This window comes from Chiloscyllium plagiosum, chromosome 17, assembly GCF_004010195.1.
Source record: "Chiloscyllium plagiosum isolate BGI_BamShark_2017 chromosome 17, ASM401019v2, whole genome shotgun sequence".
NCBI classification, from domain to species: domain Eukaryota; kingdom Metazoa; phylum Chordata; class Chondrichthyes; order Orectolobiformes; family Hemiscylliidae; genus Chiloscyllium; species Chiloscyllium plagiosum.
The window spans coordinates 41,411,801-41,435,449 of NC_057726.1; the positions used below are offsets into that span (position 1 = coordinate 41,411,801).

The window sequence follows — 23,649 nt, forward strand, 5'->3', positions numbered from 1 at the left end:
TTTTGGATGGCAACACCCAGAATGGTCAGGATTTCAGTGAGAGCAGCAGTGAGTGTCTCTGTTTGACATGGTTATTGTCTTGCACTTGTGTGGCACAAATGCCACTTGCCATTTATCAAACCCAAGCTGGAATGTTATGCTGATTTGGTTGAATGAAATTCTACAGTGCCAGAGCAGTTGTGATTGGCAGTGAATACCATGCAATGATCGGCAAATACTTTAATGTTTGTGGGAAGTCCAATGATGAACCAGTTGAAGATGGTTAGCTCAAAGACACGAAGAAATCCTGCAATTATGTCATGGTACTGAGATGATTGGCTTCCAACAGTCATTTCAGTTCCCTTTGTGCTAGGTATGACTCCAACCAGAGGAGAGTTTACTGGATTTCCTTGGATGTTAATGTAACCAAGGGTTTTTTTTTAAAATGTATTCTTTCACAAATTTAGGCTACACCAGCCAGGCCAGCATTTCTTGCACTCTAATTAAAAGTAAAGTACTGCATATCGTGGAGATCTGAAACATAAACAAAAAGTGCAAGAAATGGAAATGTTTGTGGGGAGAAATAATTTCAAGTGCAATGACTCTTCTTTAGAAAGCATTCAGAAGACATCATTGAAACTTGAAAGATTAACAGTGTCTCTCTCTCCTCTGATGCAGCCAGACCTGATCTTCTCCAGCACCTTTTGCTTACAATTGTTGCACATCTTTCATCAGTCTTGAGCGAGAAGTAGTAAGCTGCCTTCTTGAACTGCTGCAATCCATGATGGGTTGAGATAGTGACAGTTCTGTTAGGAAGGTTTAAGAATTCTGAACCAGCAACACTGAAGGAATGGGGATAAAATTTCAAGTCAGATTGGTGCATGGCTTGAAGGGGAAGTGCCTCATTTTCCCACCTATCGGTACCCTTCTCTCTACAGATGGCAAGAGTTGTGGGTTTGCAAGGTGCTGCTGAAGCAGCCTAGGTTAGTTTTTGCACTACACTTTGTAAAGGTTACACATTGCTGCTGCTATGTGTTGGCAATGGAGGGAGTGAATATTTAAATTGGTGCTGAGGTGCCAATCTAGTCCTGGAGGGTATCAAGCTTCTTCAGTCTTGTTGGAGCTGCACTCATCTGGGGAAGAGGAGAGTATTCCATCCTTAATATCACACTTGGTCAAAAACTGTCTTGTTGCCTTGGTCATCACTCTCATCTCACCTTTAGAATTCAGCTCCATTGTCCATGTTTGGACCAAGGCAGTGATGAGTACACAGCTGAATATTCCAGATTGAACCCAATCTAAGCATCAGAGAGCAGGTTACTGCTGAGTAAGTGCCACTAAGACTTTTGACAATATGTTCCCTGGTTAAATCACTTTGCGGATTATTGACAGTGGACTGTAGGGACAGTCATTGGCCAGATTGGATATGTCCTCTTTTGTGTGGACAGTATATACCTGTAAAATTTTCCCCACTGCTGAGTAGACGCAAATGTTGTACCTCCGAAGTAGCTCAGTTACAAGTGTAGCTGGTTGTCAAACATATATCTTAAGTCCTACAGGTGGAATGCTGCTAGACTCCATTGGTGCTTCAATATCCAATGTCTTCACCTCATTTTTGAAACCATGTGGAAACTTATCAAACTGACTCAACGATGAAATCTATAATGGCGATGAGCTTAAGGGAATGTTCAAATGGATCAACCTCTTAGCAGTTCCATCTGAAGATGATTGCAAATACTTCAGCCTTGTATGTCTGAAATACTGCTTCTGTGTTCAGCAAGTCCTGCATTGAATTCTCAACCAGTTGGACTTCAGTTTCAGGTACATCTGACAATCCTCCAAGCACGTTCATCTTCATCTGTCATTGAGTCACACAGCATGTTGCTTATGCAAAACATTTAAAATCTTGACAGTATACTTCAGCTCAGCCTTGCAGACTGTAACAATATTCAAGAACTCTAGAAACCATCAAACACTTTAACATTTTCAGAACCAGCCAGTAGAAATCAATAAACAACTAATCTATTAAGAAACTAATGATCTCTTTAAGTAGTTAGCAGTGGTAGTTAGTCCGCGAGTGGAGGAAGGGTTGGAATCCTGCTGCTGAATGCATGCTGAGCTGTCCGTGATTAAGAAATGGTACCTACTGGGAGTGCTGAGCTCTAAAATGGCAATGCTGACGTCAAATCAGACATTCCAAATAACCTAGCCTACATGTTTATAGTGAGCACTCCCTGTGTGCACACTAAAGCCCTGAACAAAATGGTGTTTGGCATGGCCTGCCTCAAGAATCCGGTTTCCAGCATCTGCAGTCCTTGTTATTACCTAGTCAAATTTATGTGCATGCACCGCAGGCACCAACCTGGACTTGAAATGGCACATGCCATGCCAAAAATAAGGACTGAATTTTGTAAGCCTAACTGTTGCTGGAAAAATTCACCTGCAACTCAGGCTAAACTAGAAAATCGACAGCAATGATCTGTAGTGGCACAAGCTGATGATGTACTAACTAAACTGTGTTGATGAAACACATTCAATTACCCTGGCACCTCTTGGTTTACTACTTAAGCACTTCCTACATAACATACTGATCCATGGTGTAACTAAGCAAAGGTTAACTTAACAAGACATCCTAATCTCAAGTCAGCTGCAGGAAACACAGGTGAATAGAAGTATGAGTCAATATGAACCCTGACGCATCTTGCATGTAGGAAGGAAAGGTGGAGTCTGAATAGCAGGTGCCTTGCTCGTCTTTTCTAAGGAATGCTGGCAGCGTGGAAAGTTTGGAAGAAAAAACAAATGAGGAGTTGTACAATAGGAAATGTTTTTTGTAACTTCACAAAAGTCTGTGATTTTCAAAGCTGTAAATCCAAATTTCAAATATTTATCCAGAGGAGGTAAGAAAGCCAAGGCAATATCTGCATGGTCTAGTTTGCACACTTACATAATACAATTAAGTGATGTATACATTTGATCTTTCCAGAAGGACTGAAATTTTGATGGAGAGAAAACCAAGCAAGAGGATTCAGTTCATTAACATCTCTACCCAATCTAAAAGAAGCTAAGGTCAAAGCGTTTTAGTTATCCTGATTGTAAAGGAATTGTGCAGTCTTTGGTTTATGAAAATTATAATTTGAATTACTCATTTTTAATAAATCATTCATAATTCATGTAAAAATTGTTTTCATGAAATAATGTAGTTGGGAAAGGGTCACAGAAACGCTGATTAAAAAGACGGGAATCCATAACCAATAGGTTTTCTTGTGGTTGGCTTTTTATAAATTGCCATAACACCATATACAAATCTCCATACAAAGTTTAACTAGGGCAAGAAAAAAAACACAGGACAAATAAACCATTATAAGGTTGCAACAGAAAATTCAATAATATAATTTACCTACATTACATCCTACCATTTCAAATCCAATACTTCCTCCACTTCTACTAGTGTTGCAATATTTCAGTTCGAGGCAGTACCCTGTAAAACAGTGCAAGTTGTGTGCAATAAAAACAACATCTTCCAGTTATGGTGCCTTTAACATTGTGAAACGAGGTTACAGTGAACCATTACTGAAATAAGTTGGAGACAAACCTGACCTCAATTTCACTGAACATCTCTAGGGTGAATTAAAAAACATAAGGGAGTTCTGGTATAGTATAAAGGGAAGCACAGTCATATTAAATTGTGTGCAAGGGGTTTATGTCCTCCACGACATGCAGTGTGCTACGACACCAAGCTGACCAAAATTATAAAGTTAATCATATAATCTCTGCATGACTACTCTAATATTAGCTATTGTGTAACACTAAAATGTATTGCATTATGTGCATTGATGATTAATACACTCTACTGTGGTCAAGACCTTCTGCTAGACTGAAAGAGAACAATAACCAACACATGCATTCACACAAAATACAAAGACAGATCAAGTGCGTGGTTTCCCTTTATTATACTGTCCTAGTTATTGCAATCAGGTAAATCACATTTTATAAGCAAACACCATCCAGTTGCACTGTAATCATTGTTTTTCTTTACATAATCTTTCATTGTACTGTGAACCGGTCAATTCAATTAAAACATCTTTCTTTGACAAAAAGGGAAAAAAAAATTCTGACAATGGCAAGCTAGCGCATCACAGTTATCACAACTGGCTAATTCTGCATTTAAAAGCAAGTATTAACAAAATACATCTAGTTATCTTGACATCTATTAGCTTACTACATTAAGCAACAAAGGACAACAGCAACAAAGCTGATGTTTCTAACACACTATAACTCTGATTAGAAGCAAAAGCTGTGAACTCACTAGTTAAAAGCAGGACAGAAAAATACTGAGCATAGAATACTTTTAATCTGTTACATTAATATTCATTTCAAACTGCTTATAATAGCAGTGCCTCATGGCCAAATCATTAGTTTTACATCTGGGTTTCAAATGACACTTTGATTGGATGTAATGTTCAAAAGTTCTCTCCCACTGTGTCTCTGTCGAGTCTTCTGCAGAGAATATGTCTCGCAGTGCTGACACCTTACTGTGCGTGCTGACTCATCATGTGGTTCTGGAAAGACAAAAAAACCCCATAAGGGATAAATTACACGTGTCCATATCCACCCAGGGCTCACTGCAGATAATGTAAAATTTGTACAACTTAGCTTTATGCACAGAGACAAAAGTAACTGTTAGCTGCACTAGGTTCCAATTTCATTAGCTTAACAAGAGCAAGACTGAACACATAATAATTCCTTATAATCAATTGGTATGACATACACCTTTGTTTTGTAATAATGATATTACATTGGACAGGACTGCAAATGAATACAAACTGCAGGAGATGTAAGTCTGTTTGAACTCTAAAAATAGATCATGTTAAATTTGAGATTTAAAATCCATTTAAAAAAAAATTGTTTGAATCTGTGTCAAAGTATTTTTGACTTAATTCTGCAACAAACTGATAGTCATGTGGAGGGTAACTCTACAGACATGGAACGATTTATTAAATTATTGTTCCAAACATTGAAATCAAAGAATAACTCTTTGGTGCTATCTTTGATCTGATGCTTTTTGTCAATGTTCAGCAAATTCTGTCTTTCTACCAGAAGAGGGAAGCACAATACCTATGCTTTTTTGGTCAGCTTTCCTTCATTTAAATATTCCATTTAAGAAACACAAAATCCCTAATTCATTTCAATTTTGTATGATTTCTCATAATAGAACCAATCTTGGTTCACATATATGCATTTCCGGTTTATAAAAAGTTGACCAGATGCGTTTAAAGAAAGATTAACAGTCTCCAATCTGATTTTTATAAATATTAATTTATTCATATCAAAATACTGGCTGAACAGTTCAGGTTTCATTGTTTGTAATTGTAATGTGATCCAGTATTATAATCTGGTGTCAGGACTTATAGTAATGACATCGAGTGCAACTGACTCCTCCATTAATATGGCCTGTTAAATTGAGCTGCTTACAAGGACAATTAATATAACATAACATGTAAATGTTTAACTATACATGAATATGCATACAAAAATGTACGAACAGAAAAAGTATATACTGAAGGCAAAAATGGTTCACAGCAAATCCGCCTACAGTTTAAACTGCTTTTGTGCATCTGAATCAGTATTAGCAGGAGACCTACTCCTGAGGTGAGTTTACTTAAAAACAGCACCAGTTTGACATTCATAATTCAGGAGATTTATATTGTCAAATGGAGGTCATGTTTTGGGCTCAATCTAACTTCCAAGTGTCAATATAAAAAGGGTTTTAAGAAGCTGACCAGAGTAAATATTCAGTTTTGAATCCCTATGTTATTTCACTCCATTCTTTTAGATGACACAATTTTAAGTTTAAATGTTGAAAACTTTGCAATTAATCTGACTGCTGGGAAATTATAGTAAATAATAAACAATTAAATAAATAACAGTAACTTTTTCTTCAGCTATTGTGCAGGATTTCTGTCTCTTAAACAGTCTCACATCAAGGGTGAGCAGAAAAAGATCAAATTATTGAATGTCAACATTGCAGAAATACATTATGTTGATCCAGTAAGGTGAGCATGAGAATGACAATTGTCATATATTGGAATTTTGATTAGAAGTGATTAAAGGGTTATTTCACAGGTCAGGATTATTTACACACTGGTCTAGGTTTTTGCTAAATTGCACAGCTTTTTCAGCCCAATTTGTGTGAAATAGGGCAAACTACCACAAAGGACAACAGAATATTAGGGGCAAAAAATGTCCAATAAAATCAAGTCTCAATGATCTTCCACACTGATTTAAAAACCATCAAACAGAAGCTGACTGTCCACGAATGATTGGCCATGGATCAAAGTTTGAATTAAGTACTAATGCAAACTTCTAATTGTGCCATCTGCAGCCTTCAAGGAAACTCTTAAATTTGAGCATGTTTCTGTAACAAAGAACTTTGAAAGCTTTGAATAAAATGTACTAAAACATGCATGTCTGGATGTCTTGCATGCTGCTTACAAAAGCACTGAAGCACCTGTGTGTCCTCAGCAGGCAGTTTAGTGAACACCAACGAAGATGCTGAGGACCCCAAAATGGGACGCCCCAGTTGCCTGCAGGATGCCAATCAATTAGAGGGCAGCAGCTCCAATATTCAGTAGCACCATGGTGGAGGTGTGGCTGCTGCCAGTACTGAATTTCCCAAGATGAAGAGCAACGAGCGACAAGTGTGGAAGGAACATGCAGACGTTTTTTTGGGAGGCAGGGGTCACAAGCAGCTACTGCGGTTGGAAGCAACAGTGGTGGATTCTATGTCGGAAGCCAAAATGCCCTACCCTACACACACTAAATTTAATCATGCAAAAGATATTGCAGATCTATAGGGCAGCTCTCCAGCTAATGGGCAGCTTGCACAGGATTATCAGTCAGTTATACCATCTCTTATTTGTTCCACCTAGGATTGAAATAATTGCAGCCCAGGAGGGAATAAGCTCTTAAGTGGTCCTTGAGTAACTAGAGGGTCTGAAAGTGGTAGCAGAGCGAGACAGTTGCCTTTGAACCTTCTCATCCAGAAGTCACTTGGGCCAGAGGTAGAGAAGTATGGTATCTGTCCTGACACCAACCCACCTAATTTTTCTAGATTTTTAAAATAAAACTACATTGTGAAATATCGTCTGAGAGCACCAGAAATCGGATCTTCAATAGTACACAAATGAGTCTGAGCAGAAATTTAATAGAGAGGAAACACTTCTTAAAAACTTGTGCAATTTCTGGTGTAGTTTGTGCCCAGGTAAGTAATTGTGCATAAAACTGAAACTCCAGGCCATAATCTTTCCATATAATAATGCAAGTAAGGAGCTGTTTATCCAGATAATTAGAAAGGTTTATCTGTGATTGTGCATTAAATGCATGTCAACTGTTGTAAGCTAAGTATCTACGAACAGACATTTATTCCGGATTTAAATAAGGACCACATCCATTTTGCATACAAAGTCAGTGGAATTTGTAATCTAAACTGACACAAATCCACTTCAGCTCTTAATTTTGGAACCATACCATTACAAATATTCTGACAGAAAGTGAGCATTAGAGACTTCATTGAGAAACACTGCCATTTGCTGCTTATGCCTACCTGGAATGCCTAATTCAACATGTGCAGCATTTTCTCATTGGCTTACCTGACTTGCTGTTTGAATTGCCTTTGTTATGCAGAAATTTCAAATAAGAACAAAAAAATGAAAAACCTTGATTTGCACTACATTGAAGCATGTTGACATTGTTATCTTTTCTTTAATAAAATTGGAATAAACAACAAATGAGATGCTGGGACAAGCCCAAAATTGAAGGAGGAAGTTTCAAAAAGCAAAAGATGTTAAGACAGGCAACTGTGTTTGTTATACTCACTTCGTGGAATAGCAAATAGTCCTCAGGCTCTTTATCTGACATCTCTTTTTATTATTATATGGGGTAAAATACTGGTTTCAAATCTCTATATAATAGTACAAAAGGCAAAAAGTTCACTGTAATGCTGTTAAAGAGAACAAAGTAGAACTTCCTATACCAATCTAGTTTTAATAGCCACTTTCATCATGCTACTGTAAACACTCAGGTGGTATGAAACAGATATCGGTGCTGAACACTTTTACTTCAATTTGTCCTATTCAAACATGATAATTATAGCAATTAAAATAACTGTCTGTATCAAACAAGAATTTAACATGGTAATAATCCAGCATCTGCACTGGTAACAACATACAAAAAGAAACAGCAGTTATCATAAACTTTACTTTTCTTAAAAAAAAATCCACAGAGACAATTAGATTTCTGCTTGTCCCCATGGCAAACCCACCATCTTGGAAGTGAGCCAGTTTGGGAAACTGCAGCTGTGCACTCGCTCCTCCTGCTGCCTGACCTGCTTTTCCTGGTAGTGCATTGTATAGAGACAGATATACAAAACTCATCACCACTACATCTGTCCCAGTACCTAACACTGGACAACTGTGGTACCCAGTGGGACCAGCCATCTGAGAAATCCTATCTTTAAAAAGATAAATGCTATTTTGGACCAAAATTCTCAGGATAGCTCCTTAAAGCGATGACATGTTACATCATCTTTGAAGGCCACAATGAAAAGCTATTCAAATGCTCAAAGTCACTGTCAAGCTGGTGACATTGTAATAACATCTTGATTTAGGTGACAACCAGCAATAAATTTCTTTCGTAAATTTTAGCAAGCTTTATGTCAACTAACGGAAAATTGGATTTTCCTTGAACTGAATTGTACATAAAAAAATCAATGAAACTTTAATCTTGTTATAATTTTATCATTTCAGCAATGTTAGGTGGATTGGCCATGCTAAATTGCCCATAGTGACCAGGGATGTGTTGGTTAAGTGGATTAGCCATGGGAAATGCAGGGTTACAGGAACAGGGTTGTACTGTAGGTCTGGGTGTGATGCTCTTCAGAGGGTCAGTGTGGACTTGATGGGCTGAATGGCCTGCTTCCACACTGTACGGATTTTATGAATGTGACCACAGAACTAGCAGGGTGTATGGTCAGTAATAAGGAAGGAGGGGGTTGGCTCTCAGCAGTACTATCCCTCCTTTGCAATTCTGGGTCCCTCAATCAACCATTGAGCACTTTTGAACCGGGGCTATGCCAGAGAGTCCGCAGGTCACCCACACTGGTTTCCTTGCCATATCTCCTACATGACAAGCTTTCTGCCATCTTTAGGATATAATCAGATTGTAGATGGGGCCCCAACCCACCAATCCTCTATCTGATTAAATGCCCCTTGCAACCACACTGCCAAGGGGAGGGCGTAAGATTCTGCCCATCATCTGCAATTCGACATGCAATGTTTCAATCTTGGCTAAGCCTCTGGGAAATTCCAGTGATAGATAACAAAAGATCCTTAAAGTTGCTGATTTGTAAGACTAAGAGGATCAGAGTGACCTCAATCTTCCTGCTTGTATTAGTATAAGTTACTGATGCCATGTGGAGAAGGATACCATATGAAGTCTTCAGCAGAAGATATGTTAGATCTTGATAAGCAGTAAATAGGATTATTACATACCACTCAATAGTTAGTTGCATTTCATCTGAGATACGTGATGGTTCCCTGAGAGAAACTGAACTCAACCTAAGAGTAGGTTCACATTTCTAAACTGAAACATTCTCATGCAGCTTTGCTATCAGAGCTGGTCACTTAGCTCCTCCCAGGAATGATAATTTATGAATTTATCGTGGCTACAACTTCTAGGTACTACTAATTTGCACTAGTGACACATTAGGAGTGGATAAAAAACTTTTGGTTTGGAAAATATGCACAGGATAGGCAAGATGATAAAGAGATGAGTTTTTTTTATTGAGAGTCGATGGAATTCTCTTCACAAGAAAGCCATGGAGGCAGGCAGCAACACGAAATATTTATAAGGCAGAGGGAGATAGATTCTTGACTGATTTTGGGAATCAATTGGTGTCAGGGATAGGCTGGAAAAAGACATTGAAGGCCCAAATCAGATCAACCCATTATCTTAATAAAAAACAAAGCAGACTGGAGGGGCCAAATGGGGCATTCCTAATTTGTATGCTTAAATGAACAAAAATAAATTAAGTTAAAGAAGCAAAATAAATTTTCTTTCTATCCTGTTCAATACAATATCTATATATTTCTGACTGGTGGAGAAAAAAATGCTTCAATCCAGAATTAAATAAATCAAAAAGCAAGAACCTTCTGCAAGACCTTTTATAACCTCAGGATATTCCTGAGTGAGTTACAGTTAAGTACTTTTAAAATATACTCAACTGCTGTATTGTAGGGAATGTGACAGCCAATTTGCACACAGCAAGGTCCCAAAAAGAACAAAGGCAAATTGTTAATTACAGCAAATAGGGAACATACAATTTGTACAGGAAGCAGCAATATAACTATTTGGCTTCCTAATCTAGTGACGACATGAATTGAAACAGTAGCTGGAGCCAGAATATTTGTCCATTCGTGACATCACAGAGGCAGATCTTAAAAACATCACCGTACATTGGGTTTCAGACAGAAATCCTGCTTCCAAATTGTTTTGAGCCAATAGTTTAGTAATGGTGACTGAAGTACACCAATAATAGTTGACATCTCCCTTTCATAAAACTGGAGATTATTAAAAACATAGATGAATGCAGTACCCCTTTAATATAGTCGCTTATTGTTTTCTGAGAAATGGTGTAATTTTGATGCCAGCTGTGAGTAGATGTCCTTGTGCCAGAAATTGGTGTTTTGTCAGTTTCTGCAGTACAGAGCTGGATCTGTGCCACATGCAAATGATATGATAATGTGACCTACTGCACTTTTCACCATTGGTAAATTAAAGGGTTATTCCCGTGATTGATCTTTTTTTTGAAAAAGAAACTATATTAACTCAATGAAGGACACTTGTCTTGTTTGGGAAGGAGATTCGTTTTTCAAAAATACCATATATGACAAATAGTGATTTGCAGCGTAATATTTCCTTTCCCATTCAGAGCAATACAGCAATACCTAATGCACTTTAAACAATTAGTGTAGATTTAGGAGACAGACATATTGACAGTTCAAAGCAACCTAATTTAATGGTATGGTAATTGTTTTCACTACGTTGATTTTCTCTCTCCAAACATGTCAGGATTTTTTCCATCCCTTTCTTGTTCATTATGTCAGCACACTACATATCAAGCAAGATATGTTACCTGATTTATTATGAAACCTTTGAACTGTTGAGAACTGTAGACACGCTTTATAATTAAAATCTTAAACAGAACAAGATTTCACCATTTGCTAATTTTAAAAACAACTTGCCTAAAACAATGCCTTTAATGTAGGAAAATAGCAAAAGACACTTCAGAGCAGAAAATAAGATAAAAATTGACACTAAGGCATTGGTGAAGCTATTTGAAGGAAGTGACTATAAGCATGGCCAAGGAGGTATATTTTACAGAAGATCTTAAAGAAAGTATAAAAATTTAGAGAAGAAATTCTGGTGAATATGGCCAAGGTGGTTTGGCAGAGAATGGGGATATTACAGGTCATGTGGAAAAACAGATTCTTTGCAAATAATAGGTTTTCAGAAGATTATAGAGATAGATGGTGAGAGTGGCAGGGGTGGGGCTGGCTGAGGTCATTAAGACACTTGAACGCAACACTTAAATTAGAAATGTTAGGGGACTGAGATGTCAATGCCGATCAGTGATCAGATAGGTAAGAGAGATGAGAATTACTCTAGTTTAGGTAATAAGCTGTAAAGTTTTGGGTGAAATTGAGGTTTATAAAGTGTGGAGGACAGCAGAAGGCTTTGAAATACTTAAATTTGGAGGGGGTCTGGACAGTGGGCTAAGACATGAAGAGCTGAGGCTCAGTGGATGTACTCTCACCTCTGCCTTAAAAAGGTTAAGGGTTCAACTCCCCTCTGCAGAGATCCAGACTGACACACCACTGCAATATGAATGAGTGCATGCACTGCCAGGAGACAGTGGAATTTGAAATCAATGAAGAATCTGGAATTAAAAGTCTAATAATTACCATGAAACTATTCCTAATTGCTGGAAAAACCCATCTGATTCACTAAAGTCCTTTCAGGAAGGAAACTGCCATCCTTACCTGGTCTGACCTACATGTGACTCCAGACCTATAGCAATATGGTTGACTCTTAACTGCCCTCTGGGCAATTAGGGATGGGCAATGGAGTAACAACTGTGTGTTTAAAATATTCCAGCTTCTTGCACATGTGGTGGAAAGCCATAGCTATGATCTCATCAGTCTGTGAAAGTTGTGCTTAGGGCAATAGCTTTTTCTGTGTAGCACCGTGTTAGTTATTTTGAAAAAAAACTTCTATTTCTTGTCTTGTGTCAATTTAAATATAATCGAATCAAGAAAAAAAATCTGTTCTTGTGTGTACTTAAGTTTAATGGAATGTTGGTACTTGCTGAGGATATTGATGATTTTTTCCAATTCTATGTCAAGTACTCAAGGTAATGTTACAGCGCAACTACATGAGAATGAGAAAGTAGCAACCGAGAAATCAAAAAGCAGAAAAGCTCAAAAGGTAACATTTTGCTCCCTGTTCTCAAATCTGAAAGATGTGGGGGGGGGGGAAGAGTGCTAAAGGCTGTCAGGATGGGGAAAGAAAGGGGCTCGAGAGACAGAGAAGTGCCAGGGCCCACAATCTCCCTCCTGGATCCTGCTGGGCACCGGAAGGCTGTTGGAGAAAGTGAGGACTGCAGACTCCTGCTCCTCGGCTGCTGCCTTAACTGCTGTGCTTTTCCAGCACCACACTCTCGACACTGGTAGGCTGTAGCTAGGATTCCCGGTGATGTTCCCCCAAACTGAACAATAGCAGAGAGGATAATGTGTTTAACTGTGCCACGAGCTGCACAGAGGATGAGGAGGACAAAAAAAGGCGAATGCGCCATATATTTTACTATCGTTCACGACTTGCTTAAACCATGGGAAGGGAGGTTTATTGTAAAGATCAAACATGGAGTCATTGGAAAGACAGTCACTGAACTGCAAGATAACAATACAGTCAAGTAGTTTAGAGATAAAGGTGTTTATGTAGGAGCTGGTAGTTTGAGGACAGGTGTCAGTTTTTTTTATAATACAGTTGAACAATTGTCTGGACATTACACTTTACCAGTCATCAGTTGAACTACGTCATTGTGATCACTGGCATGATGGAAAACCTTCATATGGAGAATCTAATAAAAATTCTTCTCCAACTAATTTTTGATGTAAATTGTTCAAAAACATTTATAGCAATTATCAAGATAAATGGTTGATGTAAATGAAAAAAAAATCATTATGGGATTTGGGCTTATTTTTCTTTCACAGGTTGGCAATTTGCATTAAAACAGTCAACTATGACTTAGGAATCTATGTAATAACAACAAGACTGGTTTTCTAACATAATTAGATATTAATAGAAGGTCTATTTTCTCTTAAATTGTAAACCATTTATTTTACTAAACAACATAACTCTTAAAATTCTGTTAAGTTGTGTAAATAACTAACAGCTACTGACATCCAATCAAAATTAAGCTGGTATGTGTGTCTATCATTTGGAGCATGTAACAACATGGGACTTTTGAGAAGATAAAAGTCAGGTCTCACCTAATCATGTGACTCCCCAGTTAACCTATCAGTGAGGTCTTATTCTGACTGTCCACCAGATGTCACAATTGTTATTATTCCTCAAAACTTGGCAATATCCAACAAATACCACTTGCCACTAATTGTGGCTGCAAATGGTTACACAATTGTTGGTTACACCTACTCCTTTTAAAAGTTGGGCCATAATGCCCAATTTCAGCCAACAGTCTATCAAATAAACAAATGACAAGTTTACATCCTCAAATGAATTGCCCAGCACTCACCTAAAGTCACATTGAGGAATCCATCTTGTTGATGGAACCCATTCTTTTGGAAACAAAGCCTGACCAGTGCTGGGTGTTGCAAACATGGCCCCAAATAGTCTAACATTTCCTTTGCTGGGTGCTGCTAACTGATCACACAGGAAAGATCATTATGCAAAATACTCTGCAAGGGGATCAGGCAATGAACCATTCAATGTCAAATTACACCCCACATTAAATGATGCCTTTGAAGATGCAGCCGATAGAAATTAAGTATGGCAAGACCAAAAAGATAAGTCCAATAAGACACTGGGTAGAATATCACTGGGTGAGGGAGTCTTGACCAGTGGTTGGAGGGGCAGCAGGAGCCCCTCACTGCCTTTGTTCAAAAAATCCTTCCGCACCTTGTACCATTCAGGCAGTTCACAGGACAAGAAAACACATTCCTCTGGGATTGAGTATCCGAGAGGCAGGGTCCTGTCTGCTGAGAGTTGCTGGATATCAGAAGCCCACAGCCTACTTCTACTCTCAGCACCACTGATAAGTTGGTGGCTGCTTTCAGTACTGCATATGTCGATGAGACGGGGCCCATGCACAGGTGACGATAGCTGGCAAGATGGGAGGGGGCTAGAAACATGGGTGGTAGGATGGCTATCTGAGGTTTTGTCCCATTCTAGATGCTAGGCCTCTCAAGGGACTTCCCATTCTTCTCTGCCCTCAATCCCACACTCCAGGAACCCACAAATAAATCCTGCAAGAGTTTGCTTGCTGTGCTCCTTGAATGATGAGCATCCTCCCACCACTCACAGCAGCAGAACTATAAGGTGTTTGATTGGATTAATTCCTCATTTAAGGGCCTTAATAGCTGTGGAGATGGGATCTCCACCTTGCCACTCAATTAAATGTTCCAGCACCAAGAGAGGTTTGCTGGAAGGCACAAGGTTCTGTTCATTTTGAAACTACCCAACAGACATTGCTGAATCTCCTGTAGGGGAACAACTGAATATTAAACACAAAGGGTCAGACTTTCTGTGGCTACTTCCTCTGCCTCATCTCTCTGTGATTACAGCAGGAATAGAGAACATTCTCTCAGCATTTTAACTGATCATCCAAAATTATGGCTGGAAGTCAGGAAAACATACTGGGAAATCCTATCCCAAGATTTTTTTTATTCATTTGTGGCAAGTGGTATTGTTGGCTGGCCAGCATTTATTGCCATCCCTAGCTGCCCCTGAGAAGATGATGGTGAGCTGTCTTCTTGAATTTCTGCAGTCCACCAGTGTCTTATTGACCCACAATGCCAATAGGGAGTGAATTCCAGGACTTTGATCTAGCAACAGTGAAGGAACGGTGATATATTTCCAAGGCAGGATGGTGAGTGTCTTATTGACCCACAATGCCAATAGGGAGTGAATTCCAGGACTTTGACCTAGCAACAGTGAAGGAATGGTGATATATTTCCAAGGCAGGATGGTGAGTGGCTTGGAGGGGACCTTGCAGGTAGTGGTGCTCCTGGATGGTGTCAAGCTTCTTGAGTTTTGTTGAAGTTGCACTGATCCAGGCAATTGGGGAGTATTCCATCACATTCTTTGTGTCTTGTAGATGATGGACAGGCTTTCAGGTGGTCAGTTATTCAACACAGTATTGCTCGCCTTTGACCTGCTCTTGTAGCCAGTGTTTATGTGGCAAGTCCAGTTGAGTTTCTGGTCAATGGTAACCTCAGGATGTTGACAGTGGAGGAATTCAATGATGTTCAATAACACCATGAATGTCAAGTGCCAGTGGTTAGATTGTCTCTTTCTGGTGATGATCATTGTCTGGCTGTTGTATGGGGCAAATGTCACTTGTCAGCCGAAGCCTGGATATTGTTGCATTTGAACATGGACTGCTTCAGTATGTTGTGAATGGTGCTGAACGTTGTGTATCATCAGCGAACATTCCTATTTCTGATCTTTTAATGGAAGGCAGGTCGTTGATGAAGCAGCTGAAGATAGTTGGGGTGAGGACACTACCCTGAAGAACTCCTGGAGAAATGTCCAGGATCGAATGTGACTGACCTCAAATGACCATGACCACCTTCCGACTTGCCAGATATGACTCCAACCAGCAGAGAGTTTGCCTTGATACCCATGATTTCAGTTTTGCTGAAGCTCTTATGTCATACTCAGTGAAATGCAGCTTTGATGTCAAGGGCTGTCACTCTCACCTCACTTCTGGAATTCAGCTCTTTTATTCATGTTTAAACCATGGCTGGAATGAAATCAAGAGCTGAGTGACCCTGGCAAAACCCAAACTGGGCGTCACTGACCAAAAGCCATACTCTATGTAGGTTCCTTTGGGGCCTTCCCATAACTGTAGTTGAAAGCAGTGAAACTCACTGCAAATGATAGGAATTAAACAACTTTATCTAGTTATTTTCTGACATGCTGAGTTAAGCATGGGACTTCTATCTACACCTTAGTAGGCAAGGGGATACCTGGTGTCACATTATTCAATTAAGGATAACTAGCTAATGGTTGTCCATTCAGAGTGCTGGCAGCAATGGATGCTGCTGAAGCAGGCAGTTTGTCCTTGGTGCATGTCAAAATTGAAGTGTTCTCCAGACAGTTATGTATCAATTAAAACATAGGGAGATGAGGGCATTTCCCTAGTGTGAGACAAAGGGGAAGCATCTCATGGGAGCTGGACTCTGCAGCAGGGATCTTTCTTGACCCTGTCCCCTCTGACTTTGATGGACTTCCTGGATAGCTACAGGAAGGTTTCCATTATGAAGCTGGAAGCTTTAACTCAGTCTAAAGGTCTGCGTGCCATCAGCAAATTACAGACAGCCTCACAGAATGGCCCAAATTGGTTCCTGAATTATGCAAATCGGTTGCTTTCTTCAATGGAGAAAACAACTATTCTGACTTGTGACCTATGCTAAGAGATTTCCAACACATCACAGCTCAACCGCTATTTCACCAGTCTCTCTGCCTCTACAGGGCGAGTAAAATTTAGCCTTTCAGTTGAGTTCATAGCTGGAGAAACAAGGTACAACTCATGTAAGATCAATTCTAAACAAGATATAATTACATTCTGGAGAATTTTACTCAAGTGTAAAACCACGCTATTAAAATCTGATTAGGATTTTGTATTCTCAAATTCAGTCCAACTATTTCAGACCAATCCTATACATCCCATATCATTGGCTTTTATTCAATTGTTGCTCAAACAAATCTGCTATGACTCTATTAAATCCAGTCAGCTCCACATTAGCAAAACAATATGCGTGTTGGCAACTGATTTTGTTGTTAGTGTTGAGATTTAACGTGTTTCATGATTAATCCATAGTGATAAAGAAATCAGTCATCCTCATGTGCCCTTCGCATTGGTTCGATTGAGTATGTCTGTTCTACATCTACTATACTTAAGTGCAGCAACATCTAGTACCAGAGCACTAAGCCACTACTTAGCATATTGTACAGCCACTGATCCCAAGTGTGCCCCATTTTACAGTCTTATCATAATGGTTTGGCTACAGACATCTTAAGGCCATCAAGAAAATCAAAACCAGTATTGTTTAGTAACATGTATCTTAAATTTTCTGGACGTCTGATTTTAAACAAACAAAACTTTAGCTGGCCCGACAGTGTATATTCAGCTCATTAACTAACAATGAAATCTCACACAGCTAAAAAGATTTGCATGCTTCATTACATGCTATCACAAAGCCAAACTTTGTTTACACCTTTCCAAAGAATAAAACAAAGCATTTAATTGTCTTTTTCAGTGTATTTTTATCTGCTTATTTTTAGACTAGTTTGACAATCTTCCAACGATCCAGGACTAACAGATGGCCTGTCTTAAAGCCTCATATGTTCTGTAGTTTGCACTCCTGACAAACAGTAAACGCACTCAACGGGTGTGCAGTGAATCGTGTGCAGCAAAGGGGGTTATAAAAATACACAACTGAATTTGGTTGGTTCGGCTGAACATTTAGGCCAAATGCTGGCTTGGCAACATAGAGTGTGGTAATAGCAAACTACAATTACTGGTGGCAAAAGCAGCAGCAGGCAGTATTCCATGCTGTATATCTACATATCTGTACATGCCCTGGAAGTGACATCACTTAAGGTAGGTACTTTCTTTACATATTTCTTTACCAACACAGAGATCAATTTATTTTTGGTACTCTCTATCAGATGACGGTGGATGGTCACACCAAGAGATCCCATACTACTGCTAACAAATGATATCATGTTTTTAATAATGCAAACTCCAACAGCATCCATCCCTCCCATTCCCAGTAGGAACAGAGATGAAGTTCCTTGTGTCCACAGTCGTTTTTTTTCCCTCTCTATAGTTTCCTTTGCCACCTGGTCTCAGTTCAGTATTGCCTGATTTGATGTTTACCTTTCCAGGATCTCTAATCAACTTCCCACAACCCACAAACATAGGATCTCTAATCTTTAAAAGATCTGTGTAAGATCTCTCTCCACTTTTGCTTTACCTACCCCATTTAAAATTTGTTTTGCTTCCTCCTCCCTGCAACCATGATGTCCTTATATTTCTTTCCTCACCCTGCATATTTTGTAAACTTCAGTGCTGATATAGTCAGAAGTTCAGTCAGGGAGGACAGTCTAGTGCGTTGCCCTCTCCCTTTCCTTTTTACTTTGCTGCAGTTTTTCTTTTGTCTCAAGACTGTCACTTTCTGCATTTTAAGGCCAGAAGACATAGCAGCAGAAATTAGGCCATTCAGCCCAACAACTCTGCTCCGCCATTTAATCATGGCTGGTAGGTTTCTCAACGCCATTCTCCCACTTTCTCTCCGTAACCTTCGATAATCAAATATACTCTTAAATATACTCAATGAACTGGCCTCCACAGCCTTCTGTAGCAATACATTCCATTGATTCACCACTCTCTAGCTGAAGAAGTTTCTCCTTATCTCCTTTCTAAAAGCTCTTCCCTTTACTCTAAGGCTGTGCCCTTGGGTCCTAGTTTCTCCTACCAATGGAAACATCTTCCCTACATCCACTCTCTCCACGCCATTCAGTATTCTGTAAGTTTCAATTAGATCCTCCCTCATCCTTCTGAATGCCATCGAGTATCAACCCAGAGTCCTCAAACATTCCTCATATGCTAAACTTTTCATTGCTGGGACCATTCTTGTGAACCATCTCCGAATATGCTCCAGGGCCAGTACATCCTTCCTGAGATATGGGGCCCTGAACTGCGCACACTACTCCAAATGTGGTCAGACCAGAGTCTTATAGAGCCTCAGAAGTACATCCCTGCTTTTATATTCAAGTCCTCTCAAAATAAATGCTAATATTGCATTTGCCTTCCTAACTACTGATTCATTCTGCAAGTTTACCTTGACAGAATCCTGGACTAGAACTCGCAAGTCTCTTTGCACTTCAGACTTCTGAATTTTTTTCCCCCATTTAGAAAATAATTCATGCTTCTGTTCGTCTTCCCAAAGTGCATGACCTCACACTTTCCCATGTTCTATTCCATCTGCCACTTCTTCGCCCACTCTCCTCACCTGCCCAAATCCTTCTGCAGCCTCCTTGCCTCCTCAATGCTACCTGTCCGAGTACCTAGAGTCATACAGATGTACAGAACGGAAACAGACCCTTCGGTCCAACTCGTCCACGCCTATCTTTGTATTATCTGCAAACTTAACCAGAATATCCTCAGTTCCTTCATCTAGATCATTAATGCAAGTAGTGAAAAGTTCTCTCATACATGATGATGCTTTTAAAGAGCAGACATGCCATGCAGAGGGTTTAGAGTGAGGTAGATGCAGAGCTACCATGCAGTTTTCTTTGGATGTGATTTTGTAAAAATGACATTGAATAGAATGATGCACAAGACATCAACTTCCTGCTGTATTTTTCATATTACAACAAAAATATTATTTTTCTATATGCAGTTGGTTTATAGCCAAGAAAATATTACAGAATCGTATGATTTCAGTTTAGGAAGTAGTCATAGAGGTATACACGACAGAAACAGGCCCTTCTAATCTCGTCCCATTTGACTGCATTTGGCCCATATCCTTCCAAACATTTCCTGTCCATGTACCTGTCCAAATGTCTTTTAAATGTTGTAACTGCATCTTTCGCTAGCATTTCCTCTGCAGCTCATTCCATATACACACCACTCTGTGTGTGAAAAAGTTGTCCCTCAGTTCCTTTTAAATCTTCTCCTTCTCACCTTAAACCTATGCCCTCTCCTTATGAACTCCCCTACCAGGGGGAAAACATTGGCAACTTCACCCAAACACTTCCTTTATCAGCACACAATAATATTGCAATAATACTTCTTGTATTTATATTGAAAGTTTATGTTAGTGAGGCTCAAAATATTTCAATCAATAGCTCTTCAGCAAAAATAATTCAGTGATAATTTTGTATGCAGTCATCTTGTGATAACATTGCCTCACAAACTGAAAAGAGATAACTGGTCACTAAATTTAATTTTTAAGTTGCATTTGTAGGAGAAGGATATTGTCATGGGGAGGTGATGTTGTAGTGGTAATGCTACTGAGTTGGTAAGAAAGAGCCCCAGGCTAATATGCTGAGGATGTAGGTTCAAATCCCACAATGGCAGATGGTGAAATTTGAATTCAGTAAAAATCTGGAATAATTTGGCAACTGTATACCACTGTCAATTGTCATAAAAATCTATCTGATTCACAATATCCTTTTAGGGAAGGAATTCTGCCTTCCTTACCTGGCCGAGCCTTCATGTCACTCCAGACCCACAGCAATGTGGATGACTCTTAACTGCCCTCTTGGTAATTAGGAATGGGTAATAAATGCTGGCCTAATAAGTGACACCCACATCTCAAGAATGAATATTTTTTTAAAAACCCATGGTACCTCCTCACTTTTGTTCAAACAGCACCTTGACATCTTTAAAATGCACCCAGCAGGCTGATGAATTTTGGTTTCAGCATGTAAAAACATTAAAAGGTTTCTGGGATATGAATCACTTTTAATAAAATTTTTTGCCTTGCTTTATTATGGAGGCCTGACTGCATTTACTCTTCCAGTTAAAATGCTCCAATAGAAGAGAAAGAAAGACTTGCATTAATAATTCACAATGTTTGGTATCATACAATGTCTTATTGACATTTATATTTAAATATATACAGCTGTTATAATGTAGAAATCACAACAGCAAATTTGCACCTGGTAAACTATTGTATAAAGATGTAAGGGTGTCACAGAGTTAATGTGGAAAAATGTATTAAACACAGCCCAATCTGAAAATGTCACATGGACTTAAACAGGGGAACAGTTTTGGACCTTGTATAAATAAAACCAAATATCAAAGTACCTCCTGTAGTCTAAGTTATAGGGTCAAGTGTAGAAATGTAACTTTACTGAGCTGTTACAATGCAATAAACAATACCTTGCTTAAAATAAGAGCCTTTTCTCATTAGACCACCTGGTGGTTTTCCTCTACCACACAGCATCAAACAGGCCCTGTAAATCCCGCCCAGGAAAGAGGGTGATGGCAGCAAATCTACCCGATGTATCTGACACTATGATGAGCTGTAGGGAGGATTTATCATACCTCATGGTGGCAAGTGGCACAGACACTATTTAGCTGGCAGTCATGGAGACCTGAAGATTTTACTGACACAGCTTTAAGGAAGCTGCTCAAGTAGACAGTTAGCATCTGAAGGTGTTGAACATTCAATATCCTACTGAAAAGAACCTGGTGGTAAGAGTCAATAAGACAGTCGATGATAAACAAAATCATTTCGGACCTGGCAACTGCTGCAGAGCAGTGAGTGTGAACTAGAATCTCCATGGAGCTGGAATTCTGGTCACATCGAGGTCGTCACAGATTGTCACAGATGCTGACTAATCTGTCAGAGCTGTCAAGTCAAGGTTCAGCCAAAGAGCAAACAGACATCAAAGGTTCTACGGGTAAAGTTGAAATCCCTGGTGGCTGAGGCTGGAAAAGCTAGAAGTAAGCAAAGTGCTTGCAGCTAAGATTGAGCATCACCACCAGAGAGTGGCCATGAAGAAGCATTACAATATAAAGGAAATTGTCAAGCACAGAAATGATTTACAATGAGATCACATATCCAGGAACATTGCAGATCCAGAATTAAAGAAATAAACGGGACAAGTTAATGCATATGTGGACAAACCTAAGGAAAGAAGGAAGTTCGGATGCTTTTAAGACCACAGAAAAACTAGGAGTTCCATTACTTAAATCGCAATAGAGGCAGGAAGCATGTCCAGCAAAATACTGTGAAGTAACAGAGATTATTAGTCGTGCTGCAGACAGTGGGAATCATTTAGGAAAATCTGTTTCAGGAACAGGATTCGTCTTACTGAGCCATGAATAGTGGGGTTAATTCAGGAAAGCCATTAAGAGAATACACACCTGAAGTACTTCATGCTGCAATCATGCTTGGTGAACAGTGACCAGAGTCCTGGATCTGATGTCCAGAAGAGAGTCAAAGTCAACAATCTTCACTCCAGTGACCTACAATGTTCCAAGTCTGAAGAGACTTAGACAGAGACTAGCGTTGTGGTAAATGCAATCATGGATACAATTGCATAACATTAATATTAGGAATAAAGCTTAGGGTGTTGGGGGAGGTGTGTATGGGGAGATGGGTGGCAGGAGGAGAGAGATATTACATGAGATTGGAAGAATCCGAAACAGTTAATTATGAGAACTGCATTAAGCACTTTCCAATGTGGTGACGTCACATCAGGCCAGGAAACATCTTTGGTTCTGAAATGAGTAAGATGGTCTCCCTTATAGTCTCAGTAACTATGCCCAACATACCAATGTGCAACTGATACCTGGTTGCCATCATGCAATACATTATATATGGTTAAAGAGCATACCTTCTTCTCATTTGACGACATGGTCGATTTCCTCTATCACATTAGATGCAACAGAATACTGTAAATCCCTATCAGGAAACCAATGAGATATCTTAAAACCTATGAGATATCTTATACCATAATGAGCTGTGAAGAGGAGTCACTGAATAACACAAACAGCAGCCAAGGGATTAACAAAAAAAATCTTTGATAATGTTCACTGAGGGGGTAAACATTGGCCAGAACACTAAGGATAGCTTACTTCCCTTTGAAGTAGTGTCTCAGAGGGTAAGTCTGACCTTGGTCTTATGCTTGTTTGAAAGACAGCACCTCCAACAGTACAGCATTCGGTCATTATTACTCTGGGAATGTTAGGCTCAACTTTTCTGTTCCAAGTCCAAGTGGCTGAACCCAGGACCTGCTGACTGAATGCGAGTGTCATCAACTGAGCCATGATTGACACTGCAACCACATGGAAGTCAAATTGAGTAATGCCTGATAATGGGCGATGAGATGATGATGTGTGATTAACTTGCACAAGCTGACTGTAGATATAACAAGTTCCTGCAGTCTGCTCAATGCCACAATATCTGCATAGAGCCAGACTTTCCTGCATCATTTATTGGCTGCACAAAATCAGCAGGGAGTCCAACATTGTTACTCCCTAGCACTAATTAAAGCTAGCCTACATCTTTTAAAGGGGGAGGTGTATTGTGGCTTACAGTGATGTGGAAATTATTCTAAATATTGTGCAATGGAACAATGTTAACCATAGGAGAGTGTGTGCGAAAAGGTTTTTGGACACTGCCCTGGAAATCCTGTTGGAAGGGACAGAAAGAACACAAGAGAAATCCTCAATCCTGAGAGAGTCAGCCTCTACACAAATACTCAAGGGCCCACCATAAAAGATCGGTGACAGAGATTAATGCGAGAAGTGAGACTAAGGACCAGGATACAGTGCAGGAAGAAGGTGAA

At 39.4% G+C, this 23,649-nt stretch overlaps 1 protein-coding gene across 6 annotated transcripts in view; it reads right to left on the reverse strand.

The window, feature by feature from the left end:
• Positions 1 to 3,905: 3,905 nt before the first annotated feature.
• Positions 3,906 to 23,649, reverse strand: part of znf423 (zinc finger protein 423) — a 376,444-nt gene continuing 356,700 nt past the window's right edge. For 5 of the 6 annotated variants that reach the window (XM_043706939.1, XM_043706936.1, XM_043706935.1 and 2 more), the window contains 2 exons: positions 7,855 to 7,939; positions 3,906 to 4,538 (listed from right to left, as the gene is read on the reverse strand). In XM_043706939.1, coding sequence (XP_043562874.1) covers positions 7,886 to 7,939 — 54 coding nt within the window. In that variant the 3' untranslated portion in view covers positions 3,906 to 4,538; positions 7,855 to 7,885. The remainder of the gene's footprint in view (positions 4,539 to 7,854; positions 7,940 to 23,649) is intronic. The other variant, XM_043706937.1, reaches the window with a different exon arrangement.